At 41.1% G+C, this 23070-nt stretch overlaps 2 protein-coding genes across 4 annotated transcripts; both read left to right on the forward strand.

Annotated features, from left to right (window-relative positions):
- The first annotated feature begins 168 nt into the window (after positions 1–168).
- pomt1 (protein-O-mannosyltransferase 1) lies at positions 169–7645 on the forward strand. Of its 3 annotated transcripts, none has more exons than XM_079371097.1 (20): positions 169–371; positions 1134–1264; positions 1396–1502; positions 1649–1699; positions 1801–1947; positions 2536–2644; positions 2794–2850; positions 2936–3029; positions 3442–3597; positions 3716–3846; positions 3971–4066; positions 4153–4245; positions 4424–4520; positions 4720–4812; positions 4965–5085; positions 5308–5405; positions 5866–5979; positions 6072–6198; positions 6396–6573; positions 6663–7645. In XM_079371097.1, exons 2-20 carry the CDS (start codon positions 1149–1151, stop codon positions 6835–6837), a joined length of 2160 nt encoding a protein of 719 aa, XP_079227223.1. In that variant the 5' UTR covers positions 169–371; positions 1134–1148; the 3' UTR covers positions 6838–7645. The 3 variants fall into 3 exon arrangements, with proteins under 3 accessions (XP_079227223.1, XP_079227225.1, XP_079227224.1); XM_079371099.1 differs by having other exon boundaries at positions 6666–7645; XM_079371098.1 differs by having other exon boundaries at positions 1143–1264.
- Positions 7646–7835: 190 nt separating this feature from the next.
- Positions 7836–22545, forward strand: snapc4 (small nuclear RNA activating complex, polypeptide 4). The gene is made up of 22 exons (XM_079371084.1): positions 7836–8229; positions 8640–8749; positions 8832–8875; positions 9565–9661; positions 9761–9798; positions 9881–10003; positions 10822–10962; positions 11059–11143; positions 11338–11419; positions 12042–12143; positions 12330–12402; positions 12480–12644; positions 13304–13454; positions 13606–13712; positions 13869–13963; positions 14345–14439; positions 16070–16161; positions 16560–18068; positions 19179–19637; positions 19934–20630; positions 21119–21438; positions 22234–22545. Exons 2-22 carry the CDS (start codon positions 8641–8643, stop codon positions 22348–22350), a joined length of 4701 nt encoding a protein of 1566 aa, XP_079227210.1. The 5' UTR covers positions 7836–8229; position 8640; the 3' UTR covers positions 22351–22545.
- The last annotated feature ends 525 nt before the right edge of the window (positions 22546–23070 follow it).

Below are 23070 nucleotides of genomic sequence, written 5' to 3' on the forward strand. Positions count from 1 at the left end.
TTTTCAGTGGACGAGCCTTTAACATTTTAAATCCACATAACCAGGGCAGTCTGGGCTGGATACGAGGATAATGACTTTAAAAATAGTATAATTTGAATCACTGTATTGTCTTCTATGATACTGTGCGTCCAAAATCCACTCTGAATGAAAGAAGCGGGGGCAGGGATTTACTGTTACCATGGTAACCCTGTACAGCTTATCGCCCAGTGACTCTGTGAGCAGGCAGTAATAAACGAATACCAAGAAAATCGATCGGCCACTGCTACGAATCCCCAGAGAAAGCGTGAAGAGCCAGCAGCTCTCAGGTGCAGCCGAACCTGTAGTTTAATGACATTATGGTCTGTTTAAAGTTCACGGATTGACACCACCAGGTGAGCTTTCACTTTGGTCTGCAGGCATGTAACGGACCTCTGCTAACTCTGGGTGATAGCTTGAGTGAGGTTTATGCTAACATCTGTTAGCCCAGAAGTTGTCTTGTTTGAGTCACAGAGTTTAAATATTACGGGTTAAATGTGTGATAAAGGTACAGAGTGATGATATCAAAGTCGGGTTTCTGCTCTCCTTAGTTTATGTCGCTGCTTTCAAAAAGAAAAAGACTATTCCTATTTTCACACACATATATAGACATAACAACTATATTCAATATACAACTTTATTTGTCCCCGAAGTGTTAATTTGGTTCCTTTTATCATTGCTTTTATATATTTAGAGTTGTATGTAGTGTTTGCTTGTGTTCATATGAATGACTCTTGACTCTTGTTAAAAAAAAACTACACAGCTTAGAAACTGAGCCTTCTGGCTTCATCAGACACAGATGTGTGTATTATACCTAAATGTTATTATTGTTTTTTATCTAATCTTAAAGTGCATTAGAAATATATAATGCCTTTTCCCACAGGCTCTCGATTGAGCCTAAAGATCAGTTTGAACTAGTTGTTTTTTAATTTATTTTGAGCCATTGTAAAATAGTTTATCAGTGTGTTTAGAATAAATGTTTTTGGTCATCATGATTTATTTAAGAGAACATCTTAAAAGAGAGAGTGTGGAGAGACAGTGGGACCTTGACTTCATCTTGCATTCAGTGCAATGAAAGCTTTGTCTCTGTTCATTTGTTGCCTGCTATACTACTGGAGGATTGTCAGGTGTCCATGATGCTGCAGCTCCCTTTGGTAGTGACGGCTAAGGTGGACCTGGTCCTGCTGCTGGTCTGCCTGCTTGCCCTATGGACCAGACTGAGCCACCTCAGCTACCCCAACGCTGTGGTGTGAGTGTGCTATTGTTATACTCTTGGCTTTATTCATTATGACAAAAGATTATGAATGCATGTCCACCCTCTAGTTGTTGAATATAAGGACCTTATAGATTGTCTTTCGTTTGTGTGTGTGTGTTTCTTAGTTTCGATGAGGTGTATTACGGCCAGTTTGTGTCTCTCTACATGAAGAGAGTTTTCTTTGTTGATGACAGTGGACCACCACTTGGTCACATGATCCTAGCCCTTGGAGGTTAGTTATACCACACAATAACACAACCAGATATGACCTCCCTTTGTTTTACAAGTGACTCGATATCGTTCTTATTCAGGAATTCCCCTCAATGATCTCGAATATAAATAAAGTTTAATTGATTCATTGATTGATTTGCGTTGCAGCCTACATGGGAGGATTTGACGGGAACTTTGTGTGGAACAGAATAGGAGCAGGTACAGTAGGAACATTTGTCACTCTTCCAAAAACATCAGTGTGAACAATCCCTGTCTAAAGTGGTTTAAAGGGTGTAATTGTATCTGGTTTTTTTGTATAGAGTATCCCAGCACTGTAAGTGTTTGGACTCTGCGGTTTCTTCCTGCTCTGTGTGGAGCTCTCTGTGTTCCTATGGTTTACCTGTTGACTCTGGAGCTCAAATTCTCTCACCTATCAGCTCTAGGAGCTGCACTGCTTCTTCTGCTGGGTGAGTGTCATTATAACAAATATCTAGGGGCCACCCAGTAATACTGTTTATAAGTAGATGGCATGAATATGCTTAAGTTCAATTACTGGGTTTCAGTACCTGTGAGGACACTAAAGAAATGTCTTAAAATTGCTAAGTCTAACTGAATTCAGGGTGTGCATGAAATTAAGTGAACATGATTCATTCAGAGCTTAATTGAGAATTTGGTGAAATACTCAGTACTTTCATTGCATGCGTTGGAGGAAAGCATTTCAACAGTCACACATTATTGACCTGCTCAAAGTTCTTCTGACGCTCCTGCACTCTGTCTGGTTTCTCCTTTTTCATATCTTTCATTTTCATTTTCATTGAAGTATGTTTGTGCAGCCTAAAAAAAATATTGGCCAAAGTTATCTATTTCTCTAATCACCCCCTCCTGTTTTGTTCCAAATGGGGCTGGAACTAAGATGTGTTCAGGGATAGCATTGGGGCACTAAAATGAACCGTCTTTGTGATGCAGAAAACTCAATACTGATGGAGAGTTTAAGGGCTAAATATGTTACATCTTGTTACATTTTTAATGAGTTATGCACTTTTTGTGTTCTTCAGAGAACTCTCTCATCGTCCAATCCCGTTTCATGTTGCTGGAGTCGGTCCTGATCTTCTTTGTGTTGTTGGCCTTCTTCTCCTACCTGAAATTCCACAACTCAGCCGACAGGTAAGACTCGCCTTTTTTGTCTGATGGTTTCCACTACAAACATTAGACTGAAGTACAGTTATATTGATCTGTTGTTTAAGGTCACAAATGAGATTGTTGTTTCTGTCCTGTGAACCTGACTGACTCTTCTGTCCTTGTCTCATCCTCAGCTGGTTCAGATATTGTTGGCTTCTTCTCTCTGGGGCTTCCTGTGCTGCAGCAGTGGGGTAAGAGACACATCAGTGATAAGATTTTAGGTTATTTTGCTCTCATCATTTCTAAAACATTTATATTAATTGTACATTACTTCAGGGTGAAGTACATGGGTGTGTTCTCTTACCTGCTGCTGCTGGGTGTGGCATCTGTACATACGTGGAACCTGATTGGAGATCGAACTGTCAGTCATGTGAGTTTAGATTCACGCTTAGTTCGCTCAAGAAAGATAAAATGTTTAACCTGCAACATGAGAGCCGGTTTATTATTGTTTGCTGATCAATATATCCCATTACTTTTTCAAATATTTGAAACTGTTTTTTAAAAATCTGATGATTGATCATCCTTTACAGTCAATATCAGGCATTTCTTGTATTGTCATCACTATCATTCACTGACTGATGTGGGAAAGTTCACAATGTTCATTTATTGTTGCATATATTGTGGGTTTGACATTTTATTGTAGTCTCACATTGCTGATCGGCCTTGAAAGTTGAAACCCATACATACCATTATACTAATGCATCTTAATGAGCTTTTTCTGTCATGTAAAAGTAATTGTCTGTGTATATGTCTAATTGTGTATGTGCGTGCTTTGAGTGCAGTTGAGTGTTTGTGTGCAGTGTGTGTGTCGAGTTGTGTGTCTGTTGGTGGTTCCTGTCCTTCTCTATGTGCTCTGGTTCTACATCCACCTGAGTCTCCTGCACCGTAGTGGACCACATGACCAGCTTATGAGCTCTGCTTTCCAGGCCAGTCTAGAGGTAACAACACACATCACAAATCTGATGAATTATAGGACAACATTTTCAGGTGATTTCAGTGTTGTGTTGATCTCTGAAGAGTTTGATTATGTTTTTGATATGAAAATTTCCTCTTCAGGGCGGTCTCTCTAGAATCACTCAGGGTCAGCCTCTAGAGGTCGCTTATGGTAGTCAGGTAACTTTAAGAAGCTCTGCCTCCCAGCCAATCCCCTGCTGGCTTCATTCTCACAAAGCCAACTACCCAATAAGGTACTGCAAACTCACACAGACACAACTGCTAGTCAGAAAGCTTCATTTACATTTTTATTAATGTAACTTCATGTTTACAACTCTGTTTGTGCGCTTGTGTGTGGGTGTGTGTTTGTGTGTTTAGGTATGAAAATGGGCGTGGCAGCTCACACCAGCAGCAGGTAACCTGTTATCCTTTCAAAGACGTCAATAACTGGTGGATCATAAAAGATCCTGGCAGGTATGTCACCTGTCTGTCCTAAAGCATTCTGGGAGATGATGTCCCAGTGTAAAATGTTTGTCATGTTTCTCTTCTTTGTTTTCCAGACAGGAGCTGGTGGTCAGCAGTCCTCCTCGACCTGTTCGTCATGGTGATGTCATCCAGCTAGTTCATGGGATGACCTCACGCTTCCTCAACAGGTGAACTCACTGACAATCTGAGAACATTTTAAAGCTCTGTACTTTTCTGATTAGTTTTATTTCATTTTATCATAAAGCACACTGGGAGTTGTAGTTCATTTCCCTTAATAACTTATGTCGACAGGTTTCTCATAGAATTGATTTTAGCTGCATGTGTCTTTGTGTGTGTGTTTCTCAGTCATGATGTAGCAGCTCCCATGAGCCCTCATGCACAAGAAGTGTCAGGTTATATTGACTTCAACGTTTCTATGCCGGCACAAAACCTCTGGAGAGTGGTGAGTTAGACAGGATTTTAGCAGAATTATTTACATGCTTATTGACTTTACACTTGTTGAATATCAGTTATGAGCCGATTTATATTTTTGAAATATTTTCAAACAAGTTGAATTTATTAACATGAGCTACAAAGAAACAGCTTAATGTCCTTATTTTTGTAATTTTGGGTTGTTTTTGTGTGTCTTCATGTGAGTTTAGGATATCTCTAACAGGGAGGCGGAGTCAGACTCATGGAAGACAATACTGTCTGAAGTCCGACTGGTCCATGTCAACACCACAGCTGTCCTCAGGGTACTGACAGGAAGTGACCGTATCACAAATCTGTTTTCTGGAATCAATGTAATTGGTCATTATAAAAAAGATGACCCTGTGTGTGTGTGTGTGTGTGTGTCCGTGTCCATGCATGTCCATGCATGTCCATGCATGTCCATGCATGCGTATAGCTGAGTGGTGCGTCTCTTTCAGACTGGGGTTTCCGTCAGCTGGAGGTTGTCGCAGAGAAGCTGTTTAAAGCTCACAGCAGCAGTTTGGACTGGACAGTGGAGGAGCACCGCTATGGAACCAGTACAACCATTAATAACTGACCTGGCATTACATCCTGATCCAAGACTTCTGCATGTTATTCTGTCATCTTGCTACATTTTTATGAATTTCTACATTCAGCACCAAGGAAGAAAAAACATCTTCCTTATATCACGTTGAGACTCCTACTTCACTTGTGCATTGATGTTTCTCTCCTCAGGGTTTTACTGCTATTAATCTTTTTATTTGTGCCTGTGTGTGTAGGTCAGGAGCAGAAGGAGAGGGAGGTGGAGCTTCACTCTCCAACTCACATAGACGTGGACAGAAAAATTTCCTTTTGGGCAAAATTTTTAGAACTTCAGGTACAAGAGGAAAGAGGGTTTTCAGAGTGTAAACATTTTTAACCTTTATTTAACCAGGAAGAGAAAACTCATTGAGATTAAAAATCTCTTTTTCAAGAGTGTCCTGGACATGAATCACATCAAACCTGTTTGTTTAACACCAAAATGAAAAACAAACATAATTAATATCCTTATTTTACGATACTACCAGTACATTTATTTTTTATTATACATTTTATATAGTCATATTTATATAGTGTGTGTGTGTGTGTGTGTGTATATATATATATATATATATATATATATATATAATATTTTACAAAAAAATAACATTAATCATATTAGATAACGCATTCTTTTTGCTTACAGAACAAAATTAGATTGAATATACTACTTGTGGGTAGTTTCAGACAGTCACAACCACCACTGCATGTTTCTTGTCATAAAAGAGTAACGATGAAATGTTTTGTTGTTGTGACAGTGGAAAATGTTAACGGTGAAACAGGAAGACTCTGAGCACAAATACAGCTCCTCTCCTGTCGAGTGGGTCACTATGGAAACCAACATTGCATACTGGTTGCACTCCTCAAACAACGTAATGCAAATTCACATACACACAGACTGTCACATTCACACCAACAGGAATACGCGCCTGTTCCGTTCTGTGATACGTTTTCTGTGTCTTAGGCTCAGATCCACCTTATTGGTAACCCAGTGTCATGGGGTGTGGCAAACCTAAGCCTGTTGGCCTATCAGGTGCTGGCAGCCATCTATCTGCTGAGGAGAAGACGGGGCTTTAAGGATCTGCCTGATGGTACAAATGCACACACACACAGTTTGTGTATCACCTATGTTAAGCTAACAGTCATCTCTCAGGTTACATTCATCTAAATGTACATTCATGTTTATAGCTTCCACTCCAACAAAATCACTTTTTTTTTCAGCTGTGAAAGCAAAGTTTTAATTCGACTGATTTTGTGTGTTTGTGTGCTCGTATGTGCGTGCTTCAAGGTGTGTGGTGTCAGTTTGTGTGTTTGGGATCTATATGTGTTGGTGGTTGGATCGTGAACTTTGTCCCGTTCCTCCTGATGGAGAAAACTCTCTTCCTGTATCACTACCTGCCTGCGCTCAGCTACCTGCACCTGCTGAGTCCTGCTCTGCTGGAGCACACACACACTCACTTACTCAGGTAAACGGACACACATGAACAATATTCAAATCCCAAATGATAATGTACATCAATTAATCAATGTTTAACCTGTGTGTATCTCTTTAAAGCAGTGCAACACACCGCCGTGCATTGTATGTATGTGTGTCAGCTGTACTGGTGTCAGTATTCCTGTCATATCGGACCTTCTGCCCTTTGACCTATGGCAGCCCCGAGCTTTCAGCCAACCAGCTGCAAGGGCTGAAGTGGAGAGACTCCTGGGACATCCTGTACCGCCGTCGGTAGAGAGACACCTTCTGTCTGTGGGGCAGAATGTGTATGTTTTGTCATCATGATGAGGCAAAGTGAAGTTTTTCCTCCAGATCACCTACTGACACTGAGTCCAGAATCTGATGCTCTAAAGTTTCTGGATTGACTACATCAGGAAACACAGCCAAGAAAAAGAACCCGAAGGTGCCCTAATAAGTCTACGAGGTCAAATGTGAGGAGGAGCTTTAGTCCTGTGACCTTGGATTGCAGATGTTTCCAAAAACCAGCCTCCTGACTATACAGTCTTTTGACACTCGAGAAAGTGATTCAATATTTTGTTATTTTTTTAAAGAAGACCATTTTATCCCATGTTGAATTACTCTCGGATCAGCTCAGTAAACAAAAAAAGACAGTTACTATTTTGGGAAAAAGTTGAAGTAAGTTATTATATATAATGTGTTACAAGCTGAATGGCAGCTTGAGTTTTAAATCACAAAATAAATCATACCGTGAACAGTAAAATGTTGGGCCTCACCTTGTTAAATATTTTGATCACTCTGAAACTGTCTTTGATGAACAAATTGCTTCTCAAGGCAGAATTGATTATAAACCCTTGACTGGTGGATATCCTCATGTCTCCATTCATTCTGCTAGAGGAAGTGTTTTTTTATTATTTATTCTGTAGTTTAAGGTGGTTAATTTAGCTAAAATCAAATTAACAACCTTCCTAACAGGATCATGAAAATAGAAATTGACAATTTCAAGTGATTAAGTGTTTCATCTTTTATCATTCTGTATTTCTGACTGCTACAGCTCTTTGAAAATAAAACCGATACGGGCTGAATTCAGGTTGTTGATTTGTCTCTGTAATCACATTTAAACCGTCAATTACTGCTCATCCAGAAAAATCAGTTTCCTCTATTCATGCGAAGACCAAACTTCTGATTAATGTATTTAAAAAAAAAACAATTTAAAAAACAGGTTTACAGAATAATAATAGGAGGAAAGGTGAATTCCGTGACTGCTTTCATGATTTTATAATTCTGTATCACCAGCAACAACTCGGCTGAAGGCGGAACCAATGATTGGCCGGAAGTAGTGCGAGAGGAAGCAAATAAAGTGTGGACAATTTGAGCTGCAGTTTAAAAAAAAAAATGTATATAAACAACAGAGGTAAAAATTGTTAAATTATCCATGCGACTGAAGCACCAATCACAATTTTAATATTTAATCTAATCTTTTAATCAGAACCCGTTCTTCATTGGAAACATTGAGGGAGAAGAGAAGTCGTCTGGTCGCACAGCATGCTGGGTAATATGCATACGACAGAGCTGCGTTGATTGGCGCGTGGTGGCTGAAATTAAAAACAAAATAAAGTGAAGTTATAGTGAAGCATCGGATTTACTGAAGAAACTGAATCTACAAAAGGTTTGAAAGATTCAAATGACTAATTACTTACTATCGTACCCCCGGTTAATGTCAGAAGAACCAGAGTAAGACAGTACTGCTAAATGTAGATATGAAACTGTATATGTAGATATCATAGACTGTATGTGTATTACATGTAAAGTAATGTCTGCCTTCCTGTCTGTGGCCCTCACGTCAAAAATGTGCTCCTACTTGTGAATCTTTAAAAATCTCTGACTAGTAAGGTAGTGGATTATACAGGAAAGTACTTTATAGTGGATTGTGAGGCTAGAATTAAGTTGAGTAAATATAAATGTATTGTATAACATGTTCATAGCATAGACTGTAATGCTGAGAGAGTTGACACCATGAGGGACACATGAGGAGTTGTTGAGTTCTTGTAATTCTCACCTGTATGTCTTTGTGTGCAGCATGTCTGTCTCTCTGTCCGCAGAGAGAGACAGACTCCAACGGCAGGTGGAGGAGCTTGAACAGAGTCTGTCTACACAAGCTGATCTGGAGCTGCTGACCAGTGAGACAGGTATATGTCTGTCTGTCTGTCTGTCTGTCTGTCTATCTGTCTGTGTGCTTGTGTCTCTAACAGAGTTTCTGTCTCTTGTCAGATCATGATTCAGATGGGGATGACTCAGACTTGGAGGGGTCCGAGGTAAGAAACACATTGACACCTTAACAACATGTGTGAATGAACTCAGTTGTGTTACGACACAAATAAAGAATGAAACTAAGGTTTCACTTACAGTAGATCATGTGAAGATTGTTCTTTACTTGACTGACAAAAAATGGACTTAAAGTGAAAAGTCAGGGCAGGTAGCTCTGGAGCCACTGGTAGCTAGCGGACAGGTGTCCAGTAGCTCACCTACAAGTTTGCTGACTGTGTGAAATAAAATAAAATAAATAATAAGAATTCCAACTACTGTAGTAAATGCACCTCTTTCCACTAATAAGTGTCAAGTAGTAATGCTTTCTTGGACATTCAGTAACATAGCTGACTATGTGGCACAATAATAAGTGTAACATATTTATGTTTTTTTCTTGGACTTTGATGTGAATTTAAGATTTTTGTTTTGCTGATTGCACTTTCACACAGTAGCTTTATTTAGCTGATGTGTGCTAAAAAAATGCAAGTGATGTGATGCAAGTTGCTCTTAGACACTTACATTTTTTCAAAGTAGCTCTCAGATGAAGAAAGGTTGGAGTTTGCCCCTGAGTGAACAATGAGCCATCTAATTTAACAAGAAATTACTAAATCCCCGTCACATGATTAAAAAGACAAATTACTTGTGACACCTGTACCTATTTAATTGAAACTGTTATATCCAATGTGTGGGTTTTCAGTCTGCAGCAGGTCTGCTGGCTCAAAGAGAACAGATCCAGAAGGACATCCAGAACCTGGAGAATGCTCTGGGACCACACATTCCTATTCACGTCTCAGGTATCTGTCTTACTATCTCTAGGTCTGTGCATCTCCATGTAAAAATGATTTGCATGCTAACAGGTGGGTGTATTCATGGCTGATCTTTTTTCTATTCAGGCGATGTTGACAGCGGCAGCAGCAGCAGTGATGATGAGGTCTGTATGATACAAATATATCTACATCAGTGATAGACATTCAAACATTCATCTGTCTTTGTTTGGCCCTTTCTGTGTTCAGAGTGACCTTGGTCTGCCTCCAACAGCGGACTCATGTCTTCAGATGAACCTGGTCTACCAGCAGGTTGTTCAGGAGACTCTGGACCAGCTGGAGACACTACTGACACACAACCAAAGACAGCAGGTTAGCTCGGACTATAGGCTGTATAGATAATTGACAAAGCCACTGTACATCAATCAACATTGGTTGGACAACTGTTTTTTTTCAAACCTAAAGGTAGGCTGTTTAACTAATATCATGTAAATGACTTTCGAGCAGCTGTTCTCTATTCAGGGAAATACACCTAAAATCCATTGCACAGGCAGCCTCACATACATCAATGTATGAGGAACACTCAACAAGCTAACAAGCCAGGTAGCTTGTTATTGTAAAAAAAAGACAGCAAAGCCATGTTGTCACTTCCAACACAAACATAGAAAGCTAACCCATAGCTAGCGACACCCATCAGTCACTTAAAGCAGCTGCACCCCTTTTATGCATAACTTGAAGTATCAATGTATTTTACGTTTATTATTTCAAAATATCTCATCCACACGGTTGTCATGGAATTTGAAATGAGGTCTGGAGACCTAAACTGTTTTTGTTCCCGGCTGATTAACTCTGCTGTCGTGTGAGAGATGACTCGGGTTGTGTGTGTGTGTGTGTGTGTGTGTGTGTGTGTGTGTGTGTGTGTGTGTGTGTGTGTGTGTGTGTGTGTGTGTGTGTGTGTGTGTGTGTGTGTGTGTGTGTGTGTGTGTGTGTGTGTGTGTGTGTGTGTGTGTGTGTGTGTGTGTGTGTGTGTTTTAAATTGGGGAGTAACTCACTTTTTCAGCCAACCTCAAGTGGCCACCTAAGGAACTGCAGTTGTTAGAACACCTGCATTTGCTTCCTTGTCTCCCTGGAGATTACCACTTGGTACTTGATCACTTATCACAATGAATAACAGTTCTTTCTCTCTGTAGAGGGAATTGGTGTCCCAGATGTCAGGACAAATAAAAACGTCTGTCAGAGAATATCGCCCCCCTTCATCGTATGGGGAGTCAACCTATATGTTCTTGGGCCGCTTTTTTAAACCATACTTCAAGGATAAACTAACAGGGCTGGTAAGAAAGAAAACATGACGCACAGAAAGTTACAAAGAGGGTCAAACCTTTTAATCATTTTGTTGACAGCTGACCAATGCTCTATTTTTGCTCCAGGGTCCTCCAGCCAATGAGGAGACAAAGGAGAAAGCCAGCAGGATGACAGGCTGTCTGGTTGATAAAAAATTGAAAGTGAAACGATGTAAGAAAAATCTAGGATCAGACTAATAGCTAAAGTTCAGTTATCGTCCCAGCGACCCTACAATGTATATATGTGTGTGTGTGTTAAGTGTTCTACTGTCTATAGGACCATGGCTTCTAGTACTAAATTACATTATTATTAGTTCTTTAAACTTCATTAAATCTCACTCCTTGTTTGTTTCTTGTTTCTTCAAGGGGAAAGCTGGCAGAAAACTTTGTTGATGCACTCTATTGCCAGAGACACTCTGAGGAAACTCATCCAACCCAAACTCTCCAAGTATAATCCTATTATTATTATTATTATTATTATTATTATTATTATTATGAGTAGTAGTATCTGTTGCATTTCAGCAGTAGTAGAGTAGAAAGCAAAAAGTAGTAGAGTTTGTTTCCATTATTGCACGGACAGAGCTAATGCTCCTGAGCCATCATTAAGCATAAAGCACTTTGCAATTTGCAGTTCAAAGCAGAACATTATAGCTGAAGTTTCATGTGTATGCTAATTATTAATACAATGTAGAAGAAAAGTAGACTGTGTGTAAGCAATCAATTAAAGTGAAGATTTGCAACGGCTTCTGCGTCATCTTCTCAGTTTGTACCAGGTGACCCAAACGTAGTGTTAAGGGCTGATTGTCTCTTTTGCTGTTGCTCTGTGCAGACACAGGAAGATGTCAATCTTAACATATTCCATGTCTTATGCAATGATCAAACTTCAAAATTATTTTATATTTTATATAATTATATATTTGGTTTTCTAAAGATCAAGAGGGTTTATTCCACTCAGATTTTGTCCATGCATAATGCGACTACCAACAATGATATAACACTTCTTTGGATGTCTTTTATTTCAGCCACTCTGTCTTATTCTGTGTCTCTGTCCTGCCCTCTTTCTATTCTAGAGTGGACTACCTGAGTCAGAAGCTGTTGTCAGCAGAGGAGACAGACAGGCAGCAGCTCAGGCAGCAAATAGACGATTTGGAGAAAGAAATTGACATGTTCAAGTACGTATTTGTGATGTTTTACGTTAGAGAGTAAACTGAATTATAAGCCTTTTATAGCCAGTTTCCCCTTTTCAAAGAGCAGATTGAAAGTGTCAAACATGTTTCATGCTACAGTTATTGTCTTTTGAATGTGTACTGCCTATGTTTGGTTGACCTATGTTATCTGTGTCTCCTCTGGTTGGTCAGGAAGAAGAAGGAGCAGGAGCTGATTGGGGAACGATTTGATGAACATGACTGGCAAACAATCTCTAATGTTGACGTGGGTACAAATATGAACCGTCTCAAGATTTATGCTACAGAAAAGTCAGGCAGCCTGTAAGAATCTCTTCTCCTTAGTTTGAAGGATCAAAGGACGCAGAGGACATTAGAAGATTTTGGCAGAACTTCCTCCACCCATCCATCACTAAGACTCACTGGAGTAAGGAGGAGGTGCAGCAGCTGAGGGAGATCAGCGAGAGACACAAAGAGAGAAACTGGGAGAGAATCGCCATGGAGCTGGATGTAAGGAGGGGAGGGAGAGTTTTCCTCCTGTCTGTATCTCTCAGTCAGTCTCTCAGATGGGCAGGATGGCTTTTCTTGGATTTCAGTGTGCCAGTGTTTTGTTTTCTATCCGTCTCTCTCTCTGTCATATTTGGTCCTTTCACTCTATCATCACATTTTCCGTCTCTCAGACTTAGAGGGCAGCGGATCAGTAGTCCTATAAAGACGGCTATTTTAAGCCGCGATATTTACACCCTGATATCGTGTCAGGGCGTAAATTATGCCTCATTATGCCCCTGTTATTACCTCCAGTGGTGGGACCACTCCACCCCACCATTCTGCCTCTGTGCATTAGACATTGCAGGGATGGTGCAACGGGGGGCGGAAATATTCCACACTACACTGGCCATATGTAGGCACCATGTTAGTCTGGGGCAGAAAAGAACCTCTTGTGTTTTTAGATATCCCTGTGTTTTGTTTCTGACCTCTCTCTCTCTCTCTCTCTCTCTCTCTCTCTCTCTCTCTCTCTCTCTCTCTCTCTCTCTCTCTCTCTCTCTCTATTCAAAGTCTCTCTCCTCTTCATGAGGTTGCTCTCACAGCAGTCTCTCTCTTTTTTTGTCTGTCTAATTTAGTGCTCTGTCTCTGACCTGTCTCTCCCTCTTTACCCGTCTCTCTATTAGACGGGAAGGACGGCCTTTCTGTGTCTTCAGACGTTCCAGCGTTTCATCTCAAACTCTTCGAAGCGCTGCGGTTGGACTCGTGCTGAAGACGATCTGCTCAAAGAGCTGGTGGAAAAGATGAGGATCGGAAACTTCATCCCATACACCCAGAGTAATTAAGTCACACAGTGATGATTGAAGACTTACAGACTGTGACATTCTGAAGTCAACAGAAATCTTCATTCTTCATTCAGATATGATATCTGTCAACCACACAACATTGAACAGCTGTCCTTCTGGCTGCTTGTTTTTCTTTCCAACAGTGAGTTACTTCATGGAGGGTCGTAACCCAGGTCAATTGCTCTACAGGTGGAGCCAGGTTTTGGACCCAACTCTGAGGAAAGGCCCATGGACCAAAGAGGAAGATGAGGTAGGCTCGGGTTGGCTTTCAACAGGACACACCCGTCACCTGCAGAATGAATGCAGATTATTTTACAGTACTAGGACAACTGTGCTGTGCCTCTGGGAGACAGGGTTTTGATGGACTGACATGGTTTGAACTTGCCCTCTGTTTTCTGTCTTTTAGCTGCTGCTGAAAGCTGTGTCCTGTCATGGAGAGAAGGACTGGTGGAAGATCAGGTTGGAGGTTCCTGGGCGCACTGACGGTGCTTGTAGAGACAGGTGAGAGCTGATTGGATGACAGAAGGTGCTTGGGATGGTCCAGATCTGTGCAGACAGGAAGTATGCCACAGTTTAGGTGTTGTTTCTGAAACATCACTTAAGCTCAATATAAATGAAATGTTCACCTAAGTTTGTTGTGTATATTTTTTTTAGTTTTTGCTTTTATCCTCCTTGTAAGGCACATAGTGAATTTATTTTCTTGAAAGGTTTTACATTTATAAACATTATGATTATTATTAAGTCTTCCTTTTTAAGTTCTGGACTTTAAATGCAAACTCCTCGTATTTGTTTCTCTCTCTGGTTTCAGTCACAGATTTTAAAAGTTACAGCATGACAAAAAGTATGTGTGGCTAAGAAGGAAATGTGTGTGTGTGTGCACAGGTATATCGATTGTCTTAAAGCAGACATAAAGAAAAATCCTTTTGACGAACACGAGATAGAGCTGCTGCTACAGCTGGTGGAGAAACATGGAGTTGGTGAGTCACATGAACAGAGAGCACTGATGTCATATTGCACAGCTGACGACAATGTTGTCTCCTGCTCGCACTTCCAGCCTCATCAAACTATAAGAGGTAGATAGAATATAAGAAAAACAACTGTGATGTGCAAATAAATGATATTTTTTTTCTAAATACATTTATTGTGCAATAATAAAAAATGTATATACGCTACACAGTCTTTTCTAAATACCGTAAATTCCGTACTATTGAGCGCACCTGGATATAAGCCGCACCGGCTAAAAATAAGTAAATAAATGTATTTGTACATATATAAGCCGCACTTGATTATAAGCCGCAGGTGTCCACGCTATAACAAGAGCTATTTACACAGACGTAGGCTACCGGTAACATCCGCAAATACTGTAGCGTCTGTACGGACGTTAAAGGACGACAAGAGCGTTCAAATAATAACTTTTAATAACCCGATCACTGTCGGCCGTGACCACGCCGTTTACAGCAGAGAGCAACACATAACTTGCCGTAACAATCCAACTCTCTCCCCCAGCGTTCTCTCATACAGCCACTCAACACGTTCTCGCTGGTGCATTCACTGACTCTCCACATAATCGGAATTATGAACACATTATCAACTACTGACTTTACAACATGAACCGTTACAATACGAAGCCTAGCCGACGGTGTCTGTAACACGGCTGATGAAAAAGATGACCGTAATATATTTCACAGGAAAAAGTCCATCCATTCACTGCCTCAGAATGACTTCATTACTCACTTCCTCAGTCTCTGTTGTCGCTGTCAGTGTCATCTTAACGTGCAGCAGCTCTGTTAGCTTCTTTGACAGCCAGGTCGATCGCCTTTAACTTGAAAGCTGCATCATATGTATTTCTCCGTGTGTTTTCCATGATGAGGGTGCGTGCATGAAGCGCAAAATGACTGATATTAAGATCTGACGTGACGAAGTCAAATGTTTTTGAGCTCATTGTCCCCCATAAAAAATCCATGCATTAGCCGCACCGGAGTAGAAGCCGCAGTGCTCGAAGTGTGAGTGGTAGTTTTCAAATTGTCAGTCCAGATTCTAAAACTGATCCAAATAGAAGCTCTTTTTTTTTTCCAGCACTAAATTGGCACCAATTAATCTGAAGGTGGCTGTGCACAGCTCCTCAATGTCAATTTGGACCAAGCAGCCAATCAAATGAAGTCGTCCAGACAGAGCTCACTGATAGGTTGTTGGAATTCACCATACTATTTCTTTTTAATATTTTATGTACCCAACACCTTCACTTTTCATGACACTTTTCCCGCTCCTCGTCTAGAACCAAGTCAACAGCTAAGCTCGATGTTTGATAGAATTTATATTCCCCACTTATTTTATTTGATCACCCGTATTCACAGGCAGCACTGCTCCACATGCACAACCAATACGTTTTTTTTCCCTACATCGCTCTCTTCTCGTCTCTTTTTGATTGGGCACTTTGTCAAACCATCGACCTTTAGGTGCGCCACTTTCACCGCTATGTGGTTCTTTTGATGGCCCATAGCCCACTCCCCCATTGGTGCTGGAGATCTGTAATCTTATTATTACACTCCCTGTGTGTCTTCATTTCCTCTTGAACGGAGAATAAATATGTGTGTGTTCGTGTGTCAGGTCGCTGGGCAAAGATTGCTGCTGAGATTCCTCATCGCATTGACTCTCAGTGTATGAGAGAGTGGAGGAAACTGAGCAGAATTCATAAAAAGGTACACTCATCTGTTATCTGTGAGAGTTGGGCTGTCAGTGTTTGAGCACAGGGTTGGCAAAGTCTTTTCTTACTTTGAATAGATACATTCAGAAGAAAACAATCAAGTTAATCAGTGCTTGGAATATTGAGAGATCAAAGTTGGTAAAGCCTTTGTGTAAATGAAATTATTATTAGCTCTTAAAAAAACTAGACAGTCTTCCAAATTTAGTATTACGTCTTTTTAATGTTGTCGACCAACCAAAATGAATTATTACTTTATTAGCATATGCTAGATTGGGTAATATTTCATATTTAAGTTGTGTCCTATTTGGGTCTAATAAGTTATAGTTTATTGTCCAACAATAAATGACCACATGTGCACTAAACAGCAGACTGAAAAACACTCTCTGTCAACAGAAACAAAGCAGAGCTACCAAGACACCAGGTGGTAGAAGAGGAAAAACGAAAAAGGGGAGACGCCTGATGAAGCAAGAGGAGGAGGACGAAGAAGAGGACGAAGAAGAAGAGAAGGAGAGTGAAGATGAGGAGGGGGTGGTGATGGACTTGGACAGTGATGAGGAGACAAAGGAAGAGAAGACGAAAAAGGTGGAAGAGAAAATGACTTTGGAAAAGGAAGAGAAGGAGTACACCTTCCCCCCTTTGCAAACGTGGGTTCCTGTGAAAAACACACAATGCTCAACATTGCTGAGCCCACGACTTGTGGAGTTACCTTCCTCTGGAGAAAATAACAATGAGAAAGTCCGGTCAACCATCCTCGGCCCATCGGGTCGCTCTGTAGTTATCGGACCACGTCCCAGGGAGGTGCCATTGTGGAACCGCCACAGCAGCCGCACCATGATGATGGTGTCAGCTGACCAGCTCCAAATCCACCTGTCCCACCAGGCAGACAAACACAACCACCAGGGCTCGGCTACCCGGGGAAAGCCTGAGACCAGCAAACAGAATCAACACAGGAGAGTGACAGATGTAGGGTTAGGATACCAGCTGCAGGCGGCAGTGATTCCCTGGATTGGTAACCTGCTGATTGCAGCAAAAAACAGAATGACAGCGGCTGACGCTCTGAGAGAGCAGGGAGAGAAGAGGCAGCTTTCCTCGACTTCTATTTTCCTGCTCTTCATCCAGACCATGAGCGTGGACACTGTGGGCTGTAAAGAGGTGATCGAGAAGAGGAGGAAGCAGGTAAAGCCATCGTCAGCACAACTGATAACTAACCGTTTCCCTGTCAAGATGAAGGACCCAAAGACTGTTGCAGGCATGCTTCAGCAGCGGAAATTGGATCAGACTCAAAAACAGGTTCTGGAGCAGCTCCAGAGGCAACAACTAATGCAAACACAATTGCAGCAACTGAAGCAATCACCTTCCCCAAATCAACCCAGCATTCTTCTTCAGATGCAGCCGAACGCGCAACCTCAGATTCTTAAGGCTGTTTTCATTTCTCATCCCGTCAAACAACCTTGTGCAGCCTCCATCCAGTACACGCTGCCCTCTTCCCCTACCACAAACCCACCAGCTCCATGGAGTTCTCCCTCTGCTCCTCAGAGAATGAATGTTCCTCCTCTCACTGTGATAACAATGCCCTCTTCCTCCTCTGCCTATTCCCACCAACCCTTGTCCCCTAGTCCAAATGTTTCTACTGGTTTGAACTCCAGCTGCTCTGTCCCTGGCTCCTGCCTGCCTTGTCCTTCCCCAAGTCCCTCTGATTCCATCCTGACCCCATCCAAAGACAGAAGACAAGGAGAAGTTCAAGAGGGGGTTATCAGCAGTCCAAGTGGGGTGCACATTGAAGGAGAGGGAAACGTTTTAAATGGAGAATGTACAGCTGGAGGAGGAGGAAGTGTGATCAAAGATGAGAGAAGGATTCAGAAGCCAATACAAAAAGGCACATCCCTGCAGAAAGCAGTTGAGGTAACTTTGTATGTTTTTCTTTTCTATCCTGAGGGATTCTTGTCACAATTTGCTTTGAGGAGCTTTGAAAATATCCAACAGTGAACCAAACACAGCTCATGCAGAGGGAATGTTCAGGAGACAGGCCAAACAGTTTGTTTACAGTCTCCAGGTCGCAGTGGATTTAATGACACTTTACAGATAAACCTGAGAGTTTACCTGATAAAAAACGGGATTCATCACATCTTAATATTGTTTCTTGTCCGCCCTTCAGTCTGTTTGCAAAGCTTTCTCTGTATATATTCTATATACTGTATATTGGTTCAAATGTATGATCTTGTGATTAAAAAGCTCTGAAATGCCAATGTATAGATAAAGATAAGTCAGTATTGCTTCAGATTTGACTCACTGAGGAGAGACACAGACGAGTGGTCAAAGAAGTACAGGATTTATTTATTTATTCCTGTATAGCCTTTCAACATTTTTTTTTTTTCAAAGGAAAAAGATAAACAACACAAACTGCAGCACCAATGTCTCCACTTACGAGCCAACAACAACATCGCACAGGTTATATCTAGCGACGTTTAAATCAAAGTGTTTCCTTTCAACACCAAATCATCAACTCTATTAGGATGAAATAGAACATGTATCCACATATGTTGAAATGTCTGTAGAAAACAAATTAAAGACAAATCCCCCTATAATATAAAAATGTGGAAAGTGAAGATGAATAACCCTCCCTCCTTCTCGGGTCCAGCAATTAGACCTCCATGTGAAAATGCTCATGGAAGGACAAGATTTTAGATTTTGAACAGAATTCTTGTGTCTTCGGGTAACTCCATAACATACAGTGTGAATCAATGTCACATCTCCATACTCCAGCATCTCCACTACTCAATCATCACAATGATTTAGCTCTTACAAATCAGTGGTCTTATCTTACATCTTAGCCGCTCCACTTTAACTGCTTAGGCCTGATATCCTGTATCCATTGAAGGCAGCTACAAAGTGTGCTTCAGTAATGCATTTTAAGTCTGTCCTCCTGTTAGAGGCGTCTTTGCATGTAAAAAATTGACCCATTCCTGTTATGATCGTTTCACACGACTTTGATTTTTCTTATCTGTCTTTCAGGATGTCCCTCCTGTCTCTGAGAACTTGACCCAGAGTGCTTTTCAAGAAAGTCCTGGTAGGAGTGTGTCATCCACTGACAATGTCACTTTAGCCCCAACCCCTCCCAAACAGACCAATCAGTCCACAGCTTCTCCCACCGTTTCTCTCTGGAATGAACATTCCTACAGCGTGTTATGTCCTGACACCACCCCCAATCAACATGGGTCTAATGCGAGTACACAAAGCCCCTCCCTTAAAAGGTCAAAACCCAGTGACTCTGTGCCTAAAAAAACCCCCAAAAAGAGAAAATGGGAGCACACGGAGGAGAAACAGAGTTTGACGAGCAGTCAGGATGAGCAAAGCTCGAGCAGGAACGTTGACGCTGTGAGCGGGACAGGTTTAGGTGTTGTTCAGGAGGGAAAGAGGGTTCGGAAGCCAACTCAGAGGGCCAAAGCTCTTCAGGAATCAAATCAAACCAAGGTAACATCTGTTCTTCAGCCTTGATGTACTTTGTCACACACAGTTACAAAATAAGAGCAGTGGATCTCTATATGGGTAATTCCACAGTTGTAAATGGTCAGATGATAAGTAATGTAATTTAAAAAAAAACCTTTCCTGGGATGGTCTTCAACACACAATGCAATTTAAAAAAAACACTGCCAGTGGTCAAAACACAAGCAAGTTAAACACAACCAGATCCTGCAGCAAAACTGAAACTCCAACATTCTTCTCACTGTCTCCTTCATCAAGTTCTTTTCCTGTTATTTTGTTTCCAGGTGGAAGCGAAAAAGAAAACTGGTTCTTCCACTCGTAAGAAGCGCCCTCAGAAGTCAAAATGTAAACGGAAGCAGCCAGTGACTACAACAGCAATTGCACCAAAAACCTTGCTCCCATCTTCAGACAGGGGTACTTTGCCCCCTTTGTGCTTAATCCCATCTCATCCCACCAACGTGTCTATCCCTGTTAACCTCCCTGTCCAGCCCAACTGTCCCTTCAAGCCCTTCACCCCTGCCTTTATCCTGCAACCTGCCTCAGACCCCGGCTCCTCCCCCCTACTCTCCTTGCCCTACCACTGCTCCCCCAAACATACCTTTCCATCAAAAAGCTTGTTAAGAGAAAACAAACAGGCACTACCTTCCCCCAGAAAGGAATCCCTGCAGTTTGAGCCCTCCCTGATGTTCTTTGATTCCCGAGCAGAGGTGAAGGATTGGCTTAGCGGTCAGGGAGGGGTTGTAGTACCTGGAGCGGGAGTAACTCTTCCCTACCTGCCTCCATTTGTTAGTAGTTTGAGCACACTCACGCGGCTACTCCAGTCCAAGAAGTCTCTGACCAAACTGTCCCTGCAGCTGCTTAATGAAGAGTCCAAACCTCAACCTGAACGCTCTCAGACCACAGCCGAACCTGACAGCAGCGCCGAGGTAACAACCAGTCAGTCTCAAGACCTGCCAGACTCCACCTCTGACCTCAGACCAGGTGACACATCTGACACATTATTTTTCTGTTTATAGTAGTTTTGTTCAGCTTATTAGGATCCCCATTAACTGCAGCATTGTAACAGCTATTCTTCCTAGGATCCCCATAACAGACTTTACAAACAGTGACAAACACATCATAATAACACATAAAGTAGTCAAAGAATAGACAAGGGGATCCTGTATCACATCTTGATGAGGCCCTGAACATAACACAAGTAGTAGTAGAAGATGTATCTGTGTATGTTTGAAAGCTACACAGTAAATATAACATATATATATATATATATGTATATATATGCATATATATATGTATATATGTATATATAATGTGTGTGTGTGTGTGTGTGTGTGAATGTATTATAATAATGACAGAGTTCCTTCTTGTGAGCCTTTTTCAGGAACTCTTAAAAACAATTTATATAATTTATATTTATATGCTTTATATTCCCAGTGGGATCTCAAGTGTGTTGTTTGTTTGTTTCCAAGCTGCTCTCTCTGTGAGGTCTGAACCACAAGAGGACGAGGACGAGGAGGAGGAGGAGGACAAGGAGGAGGAGGAACTCGTCGCAGCAGTACGTCAGTTAGTGGCCCAGCGCTTCTCAGAAAATCCCGCTTATCAGTTGCTAAAGGCTCGCTTCCTATCCTGCTTCACTGTCCCTGCCCTCCTGGCCACTGTGCAGCCTATGACTGTGAAGAAAGTGGCTCGTTCAACCTTTAAGGAAGAGGAGGAGGAGGAGAAGGAATGGGAGGAAGATGAGAAGGAGCTGAAAAAAATCCAAGAGAGAGGAAGAAGGAGGAGAGAGGAGGTGAGCTCCTTTAATCAAGCTGACTATTATTATAATGTTATATAAGGAATTATATGTTGTGTTTTAGATTTCTTAAAATGTTTCACATTTGATATCTGTACTTTTAGTTCTTTAGATTAATGTTAAAGGCAGGGTAGGTCATTTTCGAAAACTAGCATGATTTTGAAAGTAGCATTCCCACAGTGCTCCTTCTGCACCCATCCCCTGTTCTGTGCTCTGTGCTCCCTCACAAAGCCCCGCCCCTCACTTACATGCACTAGCCCCATTGGACTAGAAGCAGACCTCAGCTCATGCTCTGAGTGTGGGCTCGTGCATGCATGGGGCAGAGAACAAGCAGGGGACATGATTGGTCCATTAAAAATGAATTTGACTGCAGACATTTGCCAAAGTTTTTACGTGTTTACAACTGCTACAGATGACAGATTTTCTCTGTTCCTTTCAATAAAGTTTAGTCTAAGTCTAAGTCTAAGAGAACAAGAATGATTCATTTCTGTCAAGACCTAAAGACAATTTCAACCAAAATCTTAAAAAGTCTATCTCGACAAAATGACCAACACTGCCATTAATATTTATCTTTACGTACTGGATGAAAGACAAACCTAAGCGACACGGTTAGCCAGAAAAACAGAATACTGTTACTGTCATGATTAGATGCAGAGCAGTGACTCATGTTTTCATGATCATTCAACCTTATTTTATACTAGATCAATAGCACATGTCGAATCGTACTATAAACATGAATAGAAAACAACTCTAAACAAAGTCATTCATCAGTTTCTTTCTTTTTGTCTCCAGAAGTCTTTCCTGTTGTGTGAAGGGACAGGACCTCCAGCCAATCACTTTTTAGGAATGGACACCCACACACACGCTGCCAATCACACTGGACCAGTCCAGTCTGTTAACGTTCAATGAAAAACGCATGAATTAAGGTTTTCTCATGAGTTATCATTTTAATTTAAAAGTGTTCAGAGTTCTGGTGCTCTCAGGTACCTGCTTTTGAAGTTTGAAGTCATGACTTTGCACTAAATTATATTTAGTATGTTGTTATTTAGCTGCTGTCTACAAAATGTAATTAACATAATAAAGATACATTTTGTGTTGAATAAAGCTGTGTGTGTGTAAGGATTGGTTCAGTCTTTGTTTTTTATAGAGGTATTTTTGGGCTTTTTTGCCTTTATTTGATAGGACCTTGGATAGAGATTTATGTTAATCTGTCAAAATCTAACTTTAACAACCTCAAAGCAGAGCCCAGGTCCTAGGTTGTGAACTTTTGACAGTTTAATTTTTCATGGGTTATATTTTAAACTTCTTGAGAGATGGCAACAGCTGCAATGTCACACTTCAGGCTCAAAATGTTGTCTTCAAAATCAATGAGTCATGGCAGTGTACTTCCTCACTACTGAAATCCAGTGTTCTATAAAAAAAACATAAGCCTCTGGTTGCTTCTATGAATTTGTTCTTACAGTTAAACTTTCTGTTACTGTGACTGTTGTGTCTGTTTTCACTTCAGCTCGATCAGTCTTCCAGGAATATATGCAAATTAAAATCTCTGCTGATCACATACTGCATCTACTTCTTGTTTCACCCTTATGTTTCCTGTTCATTCTTTTGTCATTCCTCTGACTTCCCTGT

This window comes from Symphodus melops (genome assembly GCF_947650265.1).
Source record: "Symphodus melops genome assembly, chromosome: 1".
Classification (NCBI taxonomy): Eukaryota; Metazoa; Chordata; class Actinopteri; order Labriformes; family Labridae; genus Symphodus; species Symphodus melops.

Excerpts from the sequence above, each read along its gene's own strand:
- pomt1 (XM_079371097.1), top strand. The coding sequence starts at position 1,149 with ATGATGCTGCAGCTCCCTTTGGTAGTGACGGCTAAGGTGGACCTGGTC. Across the intron at positions 1,700-1,800 it reads GTGGAACAGAATAGGAGCAG|AGTATCCCAGCACTGTAAGT; the intron begins GTACAGTAGGAA and ends TTTTTTGTATAG. Across the intron at positions 4,246-4,423 it reads ACCTCACGCTTCCTCAACAG|TCATGATGTAGCAGCTCCCA; the intron begins GTGAACTCACTG and ends TGTGTTTCTCAG.
- snapc4 (XM_079371084.1), top strand. The coding sequence starts at position 8,641 with ATGTCTGTCTCTCTGTCCGCAGAGAGAGACAGACTCCAACGGCAGGTG. Across the intron at positions 11,420-12,041 it reads ATCCAACCCAAACTCTCCAA|AGTGGACTACCTGAGTCAGA; the intron begins GTATAATCCTAT and ends TTTCTATTCTAG. Across the intron at positions 19,638-19,933 it reads AGGAATCAAATCAAACCAAG|GTGGAAGCGAAAAAGAAAAC; the intron begins GTAACATCTGTT and ends TTTTGTTTCCAG.